The following is a 12,337-nucleotide window of genomic DNA, read 5'->3' as shown; positions in this document are numbered from 1 at the left end:
GCATTGCGTTCTTCTTGCCTCCAAGTGTGAGCTGAAGTGTCATCAGGCGATCGTTGATGCTCTCCGGGAGTTTGGCAAGTTTCTGGGTGAGGTGGCACCTGCCTCTTGCCGTTCAGTGCTGCTACGACCACTCCAGAAGAAGGCATAACCAGCACCACGTTCCATGAGCTGGCCCTTGTCCGCTAGACGTGTTTCACTGAGGGCAGCTATGTCCACATTGTAGTGAGCTAGTTCCCTGGTGACTAGTGCAGTTCTTCTCTCTGGCCTGTCTGCTTTTATGTCATCCAGTAGAGTGTGCACGTTCCATGTGCCAATGTTGAGTACCTTCACTATCTTATTTATTTTCTTATTTGTTGTATTTTGACAATGGGATCCCTGCCAGCCACAGTGTGCTGGTCAGGGTGAGGTGAAGCAGGTTATGTTTGGGGCACCTTTTCTAGCCCCTTTCTCCATGGATATGAGCAGAGTGAAACCTAAACAGAGCTGCTCGGACACCCAGGGGGCTCCCAAACTCCGATACTGCTTTGTTCCAGCAGAGAGCAACCCTATGTCCTGGGTTGCCTATGTGCAGGTTTGTGACTACAGCTTCCAGTGTTTCTGCACCTGCTGATTCGGCACTTGCCCATCGCCACAGGACTTGAATTCCAAGTCATGACTTGAGCTTGACTTGGATTAGAGCGAGGGAGAGTTGTGCAGCCATCAGCCTCTCTCTCTCTCTCATCCCGACCTAACTGGGTCTGGGGAATGACAGAATCAAGACAGCTGGAGCTAGGTCAGGATGCAGTGGATGGCCAACAGTGTTCTACGTGTTGCACTGTGCCCTGATCGTGCTCCACAAATGCTTTGCTGGGTCTGCCTTCCTGCCTGTTGAACCACCAGGTGGTGGTCTGCTCCACGCAGTCTGCTGAGTCCAGTCTTTGGTTGTAACCCTGACCAGGGGGAGCGAAGGGTTGCTAATGCTTGCTCAAGGCACCACCCCAGGCTAGTGGAGGGAAGGAGACTGAAGTCCAGACTGAATTGATCTCATGTTGTGACCTCACAACTGCTCACTGCTCCATTTACACCATTATGATACCATGTTGGACTTCACTCCAACCTGCCAGCTAATCCACATTCAACACTACATCTACTTACACCTCTCTCTCTCTCTCTCTCGCTTCCTTTTCCTGATATTTCTTTCTTGATTGATTTTTGTTTCTTTTCTCGTTTCTTTCTTTCTTGCTCTCCTTTCCTTTTTCTTTGCTCTATCTATCTATCTATCTATCTATCTATCTATCTATCTATCTATCTATCTATCTATCTATCTATCTATCTGTCTGTCTGTCTGTCTGTCTGTCTGTCTGTCTGTCTGTCTGTCTTCATCTGTTTTCATTCCTGAGCACACAGTCACATGCATTGCCTTTTTTGCTCTGCATCACATGTAGCATAAAGCAGTTCAATGTGTCATTTTGCTAAAAGCTGGGCTTTTAACAGGATGATCTTCATGGCATATATAAATAGAACAGTGTACTAAATGAACCCAGCTCTGTGTTTAATCATCAGACAAATTCCTGGATCGGTAAGTCTCCATGAACACACACACACACACACACACACACACACACACACACACACACACACACACACACACACACACAGTTCAAACAGCTGGAGCCTTGTTATATACACATTTAACACTTCTTGGATGAATGGTGTGTGAAATAATCCACCTATTCATTAAAGATCATGGGGAAGAGTGTTGAGATCTGTGGTACAGGGTTCTTACCGGGTTCCTCTCCACCACTTTAGGGTTGTTGACCACACATGTGAGGTTGATTATAGTGAAGGCTGAATTGAGCACATAAGAGCAGAACAGATTCTTGTGCAAGGTGATCCTTTGACAGCTTAGACTCCTAGCAACAGAAATTCACAGAAAATCATGAAAGAAACTGAAGAGATGTTTACAAAAAGAAAGGGAAAGTCATAGAAATGCACATGCATGTATTAAATATTCACTGTTTTTACGGAAACTTTAAAAAATACAGCCACACAGTGTTCACTTTTGTGTTTTCTGTCAATTAGAGAATATCAGAGGATTATTTAAGCTTGATATGAAAAGAAACAGCCTTGATATAAAATCTGCATAATTCTCATATGGATTTGTAGTACTTATGTATTCTGAGGTAATTTTTTTTTGGGGGGGTGGAGATTTTTATTTAGAATACAAATTAACCTAGAAATGGCCTCATCTCATCCAACAAACACAATGTAAACACTCTGATACAGTAAGCAGAACACTAAATCACGAAACCCTGGCAAGAATATCCTGGCGCCTATTAGCCTAATGTGATTGTCAGATGCTATCTGTACTCTCTTTTATGCAAAATGACATTAAATCATAAAAACATAAACTTAAGCTGCCTTATGGGAGTTATTCTTGGATAAAGATTCTACTAAATGCAACCCTAATATCTTCAGTTTAAAAAGTAACATGACATACAGATTTTTACAACTGCTAACAAGCATTTGTCACGACCAAGTTCGCTTTTTTAAATTCTCCACCGAGTTAGGACAACAGTTATTATTATTATTATTATTATTATTATTATTATTATTATTATTAAAAATGCATTTAGTGAACAGAGTCGTTAAAATCCTTGCATACATTTTTACATGCATCCAAAGACTGGTTTCACACTTGCATGGATTTTATGATCTGAAGATTATGCAAATGACCTGTGTGTGTCGCTTCTTCATGCCTCTGTGGTTCGTAGCTTTTTCTTCAGAAGAAGCATTTGAATCCCCCCACCCCCCAAAAATAAGAGTGCTCTGAGAGCACAATGTCCCCTGCTGGCAACTAGGCCATAACTCTGGTAAAATGCAACTGAATTGAATGAAATTGCAATATGCATATTACCGACATATAACAAAGAATCCTGTCAAGTTTTGTGAAATTCCTTTAAAAATTGTGAGAGGAGTTGATTTCAGAAAGTGAGTACCCTTCCTGGGACGGACGGACTGACAGATGGACATCGCCATGACATAATATTTTTGCCAAACTACATGAAATTCCTCCAACAATTGTGAGGGAAGTTGATTTCTGAAGGCAAGAGCACACCGTGATGAAATTGCCAAAGTACAAGTTTGTTAATAATCAAGGACTCTGGTAAAATTTGCCCAAATTAAATGAAATTTCAATATGCGTATAACGGTCATATAACAAAGCCTTTTGCTAAGTTTGGTGAAGAGGAGTTGATTTCAGAAGAACGTACACCCTCATGAAATTGTCAAACTACAAGTTATTTAATCAAGGATCAAAACTCTGGTAAAATTTTCACAAACGAAATTAAATCGCAATATGCGTATTAACGTCATATAACAAGGCCTTTTGCCAAGCTTCGAGAAACTCGTCCAAAAACTGAGAGGAGTTGATGTCAGAAGGAAAACACACCTTCATTAAATTGTGAAAGTACAAGGTTGTTAATCAAGGGCTGTAACTCTGGTAAAATGTGACCAAATTGAATGAACTTACAATATATGTACTACTGGCATATACTGGCACATACTGACATGCCTTTTGCCAAGTTTGGTGAAATTCCTCCAAAAATTGTGAGAGGTGTTGATTTCAGAAGGTGAGCACCCTTTCCTAGGACGGACGGACGGACGGACGGAAATCGCCACGACATAATCCCCCTTCGGGCCTTTTGGCCAGTGAGGGATAAAACACCACCACCTTTATATACAAGCATTGTGCTGTGGCCAAATATAAATTGGAGTTATTGTTACCACGCCAAACTTCATTATTTTCCTTCAAGAGCAGGAAGTGTTTTACTCCACATTTTATAAATGTATGCATGATCGACACTTATGTATTATTTGCCTATATTTACATTTAATGGTGTGCAATGTCCCACAAAACAAGTTAATTCCTGTTATTACTTACATTAAAGAAAACTAAACATTTACACATTTTTCTTTTTATATATATATATATATTTTTTTTTTCTTAATGGTTTAATTTGTTTATCATTAGTCTTAGATTATGTGGCACACCCTCTATACAAGACACACAAGTGAACAAGTTGTTACAAAACCATATTATAACAAGTGTGTTATTAACACGTTATTATAATTCTGTGATTTGCCTTGCACTTGGCACTACTGTCAAAACTGCTGTTATAGAAAGTTAATCAATATTCTGATCAATCAGAATCACTATAAGTGGAATATAGTAGAATAATACATCTAAAAAATGAACAAAGTCGATATGGACGATTGACACCTAGTTTAATGCAAAAAAGAAAGAAAAACTGGGTGGGTGTATTTTTATTTTTTTTTTCAATTAAAATAATAGCAACTTATTGCTAATTGATTAGGCTTGTTGTACTGTAATTATCCAGGCAGTGAAAAAAACATTAACATAATTGTAAGACAAATGCAACAATTATCTCAGGTTATGCAGATGCTGGTTTGTTAACAACTGTCTCAGTAAGTTTCAGCAAGCCAGCAAACAAAAAATACATGGCAAAAATATTGTAAAGATGCAACAATTCCTGCCCATTAGCAGAGTCATCTCGTTCACATGACCTCACCCATATGGCCCAAAACAGCCACAAAAATCAGCTGCCTTGTGTAATGCTGTTCTTGGAAGCCTGGCAAGACCTGAGGGAAAACTGTGCTCATTTTCCAAACAGAATCACACATTTCTAGCCAATCTCTTCTGGCAGTGATCAGGGAGGGGCATAAATAAAAGCTTTGTGCTGTGGTGTAATGTCACATTCCTCTGTAAACACCACATCTGGATGCAATAAGGTAACATTAAAACCTAAGGGAGATCAAATAATCCATATCACATTTGGCAAATATTTAGGCAAACTGCACTTAAAATCACCATTAAATTCCACACAATTTAAATCATTTAACACCAATGGAGATGTTCAAATGAGTTGTGCAAAAAGCTGACGTTTTGCAGGAAAAGACAATGCCGACACTCTTCCCATATATTCCCAACTCTGCCTTCCGTTCTCCATCACTCTTACATTTCTCTTTAGGAATTCCAGCCCGAGGTCTCTAAGTTCTTTCCCTCCTACAATTCCACATCATTCTTCGTACCACAGTCATTAATCAAGGCATACACACTGCAGAAGCAAATTACAACAGTAAATACAACAGAGCACCATTATAGCTTTACCACATGGGTGGAGGAAAAATCCATTTCACCTTCAAATGGCTTTTCTATAACTTCATTGATTGTGCTTCATTTTTACAAGCAATCAGATGGTGGAACTGAACAAAGGAAAAAATTGCAGGTCCATTATCATGCCCGCCCCATTCATTTTGATGTGTGTTGGGTTAGAGATGACTCCAAAATCCAGTTCTATGAACTTGATAAAGAGCTCTTAAGAGAAAGCACACACATCTGTCATAAGAAATTTGATGAAAGAAAAAACAAATGTTAACACCTACTAAATGTCATTCGGTGCAATGTGTATGCGTTTACAGTAATGCACTGTGAATCTGTAAAATATTGGGCCTATAATTTTTACTAATTTCCTCTACAGCAATTACTGGGGGGGGAATTTTTGGCCCTTAAAATTGGGTCACTATCAAAAAAAACCTGAGAACCCCTGACTTACTGTATATGAAGAGTACAAGGTTTGTGAATGATCTTGGTTCTAAAATGCAATAATTATTCAGACTTGAATATATAACACACGTATTACTTAAAATGAACAATTTGTGCACACTATGCAAGTTGAATAATTAAGAAATAAATGTGAAAAATATATACAGTATTTAGGCACTTAATCCTAAGAAGTGCCATTAGTCCCACAAAACTGCACATTGTTTCCGTGAAATATATTTAAGCTGTAAAAATATGTTATCAGCAGAAAAAAAAACAATTTAAGCTTCAGGTTAATGTTGATGTCAAATATTAGAACAGAGGGAAATGTGATCTTAGTTACTTTAACCATGGCATGGCTGGGCGGCATGGTTGTTTAGTGGTTAGCACTGTCGCCTCCAGTGTTGTAAAGTCACGAAACCTCAAGTCTGAGTCCAGTCTCAAGTCCCCAATGTTCAAATCTTAGTCAAGTCCAAGTCATTAACAAAAATTTCAAGTCGAGTTCGAGTCGAGTCCACTATTGATCCGAGTCGAGTTGAAGAACAAGACTCCAACTGCACCATTTGACTAGGCATATCAGGTGAAAATTCAAATTCAATCCAAATTGCTTGAAACTGGTCTCATTGAATTCAGAACTGAATGCAGAACAACATACTTTTTACAGAATTAAAATATGTTTATCTTTTCTTGAGATATTACAAATCAAAGATAGAAGAAACAGCTTAATTTTTAGAAAGCTGCCGTAATATTCTGTATTTGGATCACATGGTCCAAAATGGGCCTCATTAACAAATGAGATCAAATGTTTTTTCTTAATAACTTATTATCAAGATATTTACATGGAAATTGGCAAGCACATAGATGTTTGTATACTGAATACAAGTTTAAAAATGAGTAAAAACCAATTATACAAATTACTATCAAATTGGTATTAATTATGCTAATTAGGTAAAAACATTAAATCAGTGCACTCTCTTCTTCAAAATTTCACCAAATGGCTTTATTTGTGCAATATAAAGCTGATGTTAACTCTCATTTATACATCACAAAGAAGGAGAAATCAATGTTAATTACCACTACAAATTACAAATATAATTACAAAATATGCATAAATAAGCACTGAATGTTATTCACATCTACCATTCTCTATCAAAATAAAAAAAGTAATAAAAGATTGTTTCTAATACCCTCTTTGTGCTCTGTAGACCTTTGTATTTCTCAAAAGTAGGCCCTACAAGTGTTTATATGAAAGAATATAAATTATTATTTTGATTAATATTCACAGCTTTCAAGGCTAACCTCGAAAAAACTGTGTGATCCACATCCAATAAACATTTCCAATTAATTGAATTGAAATTGACACTCACTTTTCTGACTTCCTGGTTTTTTAAAATATCATTCTGACCACTAAGATCTCAATAGTTTTCATCAAAACAACTATAGTTATATTCTAAAATAGTCATTTATTTACATGAATCAGTTTTATTTGAAAAAATAAGTAGGCAAAGCTATGAAAACTCACTTCAAAGTCTCCCGTGAAGCAGAACATCACAACTAGGAGGCGGAAAATTTTGCTGAATACTTAATCAGAAACAGTGAGAACTAGAGAACATCACTATAAAAGTTATCTGATAAATATTCATGAGTAATCCAGTTGGAAACCGATCAGAAGAGAGAGAGAGCCTGACTGCTTTCCCGTGACTCAAAAAGCTTCCCGACGTCACGCGAGCAGAGTTTTTACTCTGTTGTACCAACTTCAACCTGCCATTACTCCCAAAGTACTGAACAGATCTTAACTAGATAAATTTTGGAAAGCAGAAATTATAAGCTTTTTTAATGATAGTATTCACACTAGAAAATATTCAAGAGTTAAGCAATGACAGATTTGGAAACTTAAATGAGCGTCTGCAAGCACAGTTTTCACATCACAGCCAGCGAGCGTCTGATTTGCCTAATTTGACGGTGGCTATTGCTGCCTTTCTGTGAAACTGTTTACGGCGTGCACGCGAGAGTCCGCTGGGCGTGTGCACTGTCCAGAGCACACCTGAGAGTCTATCTGATGCACAAGTCAAGGCGCGCAGGTGTGACACTTTTGCATGAAATTATTACAAAAATTAATGTAGATATAAATATCTTATGCCAAATTATTATGGCATGTTACAAAAAATAAAGAAAAAAAATCCAAGTCCATCTCCAATTTACGAGTCTGAATGCAGTTAATGTCCAAGTCTGAGTCTAAGTCTGAGTCATCAATGCTCAAGTCCAAGTCAAGTCATGAGTCCTTAAAATTAGGGCATGAGTCAGACTCGAGTCCGAGTCCTGGACTTGAGCACTACAAACCTGGTTGCCTCACAGCAAGAGGGTTCTGGGTTTGAGCCCAAGTGGCCAGTGGGGGCCTTTCTGTGTGGAGTTTGCATGTTCTCCCCGTGTCTGCGTGGGTTTCCTCTGGGTGCGCCGGTTTCCCCCACAGTCCAAAAATGTGGTTAGGTTAACATGGGGCGGCCTTGGGCTGAGGTTGGGCTGAAGTGCCCTTGAGCAAGGCACCTAACCCCCATTTGCTTCCCAGGCGCTGTAGCATGGCTGCTCTGGGTATGTGTGTGTTCACTGCTTCAGATGGGTTAAATGCAGTGGGGAATTTCACTGTGCTTAAGTGTACATGTGATAAATAAAGTTGTTTTTGGTACCAGATGAAATGGTTCTGCACCTCATTGATGAGAGTGGTCAGAGGAGAATAGCCAGACCGGGTCAATCTGACAAGAAGTCTACAGTAACTCAAATTACCACTCTTTACAACCGTGATGAGCAGAAAAGCCTTCAAAATGCACAACACCTCAAACCTTGAGGTGAATGGGCTACAACAGCAGACGACCACATCAGGTTCCACTCCTGTCAACTAAGAACTGGAACCTGAGGTGACAGTGGACACAAGCATGGACACTGGACATTTGAAGCTAGGAAAAACATTGCCAAGTCTCATTCTCTTTTTCTTAGCTATGATTTTAAGAACAAAACAAATTTATGTGTAGTGTCCTTGGTGATAGGAGGCTTGATAGATTTTGCAGCTAAACAGTCATTTTGGACTATTTCTGATCAAAATGCTCACAAAATCAAGTGGGTACTTGGCATTTTCAAACAGTATGAAAAAAATTCAAAAACATAAAAAACCCACGCAACTGAATTTGCTTGAGTAATTATTTATCAACTTTAAGACGCAAACCAAGTCAGCATGAAATACACTGTCAAAAACCTGCAAAACACTTTTTGTGTCATTTGGCTTAAACCAGTCAGCAAAACTTATGAAAATAAAGAATGAGGAGGCAATGAATCCTGAAACTATGAAATAAGGTTTTAAATATAGAACCAAATGAGTTGGAAAGAATCCATTCAACTGCAGTACAAGCTGTTTAGCCTGTGCAGTGTTTTTTAGAAATGTTTCTTACTGGCACTTCTCCAAATGTGATGTAAACTTGAACGTGGCTCTTCCAACATAGCGAGTAGGCCTATTATAAAGGTGTAAAAAAAATATACAAAAAAAAAGAGACAGAAATGACAGTTCAGTACAGCACTGAGCTATGACACTGGAAACATATGTCCACCTTTTCATTTCACTGGGCTCTGATGATGAATGGCACTAGAATGAGTCCCCAGTAAATTTCTCTGAGACGAGCAAGGCCTCATTATTTAAATAAATCTTAGTCACCAAGATTAAATTCCACTCTTTCATCATCAACATGAACAAAAGTGACAAATTAAAAACTGCTTTAGAAGTTACAATATGCTCTATATCATGCTGCTCCAGTACATGATATTGTTGGGTTTCAGTCACGTGACTTTTCTTAGCAGTTTTACCAGAAGCGAAATAGCTGGTGGTCTAAACAGCTGCCATAGTGCGATAACTTATCAGAGTACACTTGTAATCTAGAAGCCACGCTTTAGATATATTCAGAAGATTGCTATGTGCAATGGAATCGACCCCTACAGTCTGGGAAGGAAGGATTTGTCATACGATCTCAAAAACTACCCTTTGGTCAAGTTCCCCGACATCTCGAACTATCTGGTGTTGCAGACGTCCTTCTACACCGCAAAACAGATGAAAGCGTGGAAGAGTATGGAGGCTTACAACTTTTTTTTTTTGTATGTGGCTGGGTGAAGGACCTCGGTATCAAGTTGCTGCCGAATGAATCCTATATTGTTTTTGCCCGTGTATGTGTGTTTTTTTTTTTTAAAGCTTTTCATTCGCGTCTTTACAACGAAGCGCTGCAAGTTGAAGTGTAAACAAACAACAGTTCGCTTGATTCTCACTTGTGTTGGCTCTTATCTCTCAGCTAAATCATTCACAAAGATCATCAGAAACCCCTTTAAAAGACCTGGATCTTAGTTAAACAAGACGGAGAAGTGATCATGGCACATTGTAACTGTATGGCTAGGGAAGAAGTTGGTCGCAACCTTCATGCATATGGACTTTGCGAGGACTGAGGAGTAAACAAAGAAACAGCTGGGGACTTTAGCGCTTCGTGACTAAAAAAAGTACCGTAAAATAATGACACACAGCAAGAAAAGTACTTGGAAAACACGAAGGACGTAGCTGAGAGGGAAATACAAACCTTTCACCAAGTGATCACTGCAAACTTGAGCAAGCTTTGACTCGGCTCCCTTCGATTTCAGTCAGAGGTTCAAAAGTCACCTTTCCCGACGTCTTTTTGTGAAATCCTGGTTCATTCACCCTTTTTTATTAGTTCATGAGGAACCCTGAAGAAACTTTTATCAGTTTCACGGTTTGATCGATTCAAACAACCTAAAACAACGCAAGCGTAAGGCATTTTTCATGTGAGCAATGCACCTTCTCTATACAAACGCTTTGTCAACTGAACTTCAGTAGACCACCAGCTAAAGTTCTGAATAACTAATGAGGTGGATGTGACATCACATGAAACCCAGCAATTGGTGAAAATTTAAAGAATAAAGAACAATGAATGTAAAAGTTCATGCCTGTAACGAATGGTAAAACATGTTACTTAAAGCAAAACACTTTTTAGTTGGTGAAATACATTAGCATCTTAGTGTTTTTCTATGTTGTAATAAAATTTAAACTTTTTATTTTCAGTCTTAGAAACCCACTTTGACCCCCTCAAGTATCACAAACACCCGGTTGCAATGGCATAGTGGAGTTAATGTCAGTGGGGGGTGAGGAAATGTGCCAAATAAAAGTATCACATGATCTGTACAACTGTAAATGCAATAAGTGTGACACACTCATGCATGGCTTGATGCCAGACAGTAGTAGAAGCACTTTCATCCTCTTAAGACATTGCCATAATAGCATTAATATAAAATAAAATAAGGAGTGTCTATTCGCACCAGGGTGAGAAATTATATGGCAGCTATTTTCACCCAAATTAGCTATTTGGCTATTTACAAGTGGTTAGGGTTAGGGTGTAAATAGCATTGTTGGCTACGGATACCTGGGCACTTGTCTTGTCTCTGGGTGGTGCTATATACACCCGGGTGTAAATAGCCACATTTGGCTATCCACCTCAGGAACAAATAACTTCGTTGGATACTGATGCCCTAGGTGTAAATAGCATCTGCCAATAAAATACCTTGAAGATAGTTTCACTGAAAATGATTAAAGCGAGACGGCCTTTCGATTTCATAAAACCAGTGAAATTAATTCCCTCTGAAATTTAGACATTGTGATAGATGTTTATTTCTGTAATATCTCACAAAATACCTGGCCATTCTGTGGCTAGGAAGTTATTTAATTTGAGGGGATTCCCTAACAAATAATATGCATGAAATCGCTCGCTTCGTGCAGTCAAGCAGACAGAGAAAGTCTGTGTGCGCATGCACAGGTTTACCTTTGACCGTGCACTGACAGTTACATCATTCTTTCACTAAACGAACAGCTGATCACACCGAGGTGCTCACTGACCGCCGATATTTATTAGTTTGGCCCTGGGTTTCCTTTCCTTCGCAACATAACATCTTTTCTTCTCACTTTCCGTTACTGTAGTTGGCCTTTCATGTTTCATTCGAACACTCACGTCCTCCATTTTCCTCTCCTGTTTCAAATTTTTTTAGCCCACAATGCCTTGCTCGAACGGGGAAAACCCACCATGTGAGGCATGATGTAGTATCTTGAATTGGGTCATGGTGAAGCAGGAAAAAAATAGCAGATAATTTATGGCCACTTGGCCCTAAATTAATTAATTAATTAATTGTTCTATTTTTAAAAACCCTAATAAAATTGTAAGTCTGTGATTTGAATTCAGTAGCTTTTGGTCCACTAAACAAAAATAATTGGATGTCAGAGAAAATTCTTTTTATGACCTACACTTGAAAAATATGAAAGGTAGTCTACCTTTAAATTAACATGCTAGTAATTACATTAAAATCCAGATCTAGCAAAAAAAAATGCATGATTCTGATTACTTAATCCTGTTTTTCACCATAGCAGCTAGTAACCAATAAAATTAAACAATTTAACAAAGTAAGAGAAACAAATTATTTGATGATGCTCTTTTATGAAAATGATTACAGTGCAATTAAAGCACAAAATGTATTATTTGATATGTATTTACTAATCAGCATTATATCCCTCATTAAAAAAATTCCCATCCAGGGATTGACCATGGATGGCTCACGTGACATAAAATAGTTCCACCATTGATTAAGCAATGTATCTCGTGATGTCAAAAATAAAAATAATTTAAAAAAGGGATATGGTGTGAGTCA

At 38.3% G+C, this 12,337-nt stretch overlaps 1 protein-coding gene across 1 annotated transcript in view; it reads right to left on the bottom strand.

Moving 5' to 3' along the window:
• Window positions 1-12,337, bottom strand: part of calcr (calcitonin receptor) — a 56,592-nt gene that overhangs the window by 32,341 nt on the left and 11,914 nt on the right. The window contains exon 9 of the mRNA XM_060942057.1: window positions 1,766-1,892. Within this exon, the coding sequence (XP_060798040.1) occupies window positions 1,766-1,892 (127 nt within the window). The remainder of the gene's footprint in view (window positions 1-1,765; window positions 1,893-12,337) is intronic.

Source organism: Neoarius graeffei, chromosome 16 (genome assembly GCF_027579695.1).
Source record: "Neoarius graeffei isolate fNeoGra1 chromosome 16, fNeoGra1.pri, whole genome shotgun sequence".
NCBI classification, from domain to species: domain Eukaryota; kingdom Metazoa; phylum Chordata; class Actinopteri; order Siluriformes; family Ariidae; genus Neoarius; species Neoarius graeffei.
Note: the sequence above shows the minus strand (reverse complement) of the source record. Positions and strands in the feature narration are given on the sequence as shown.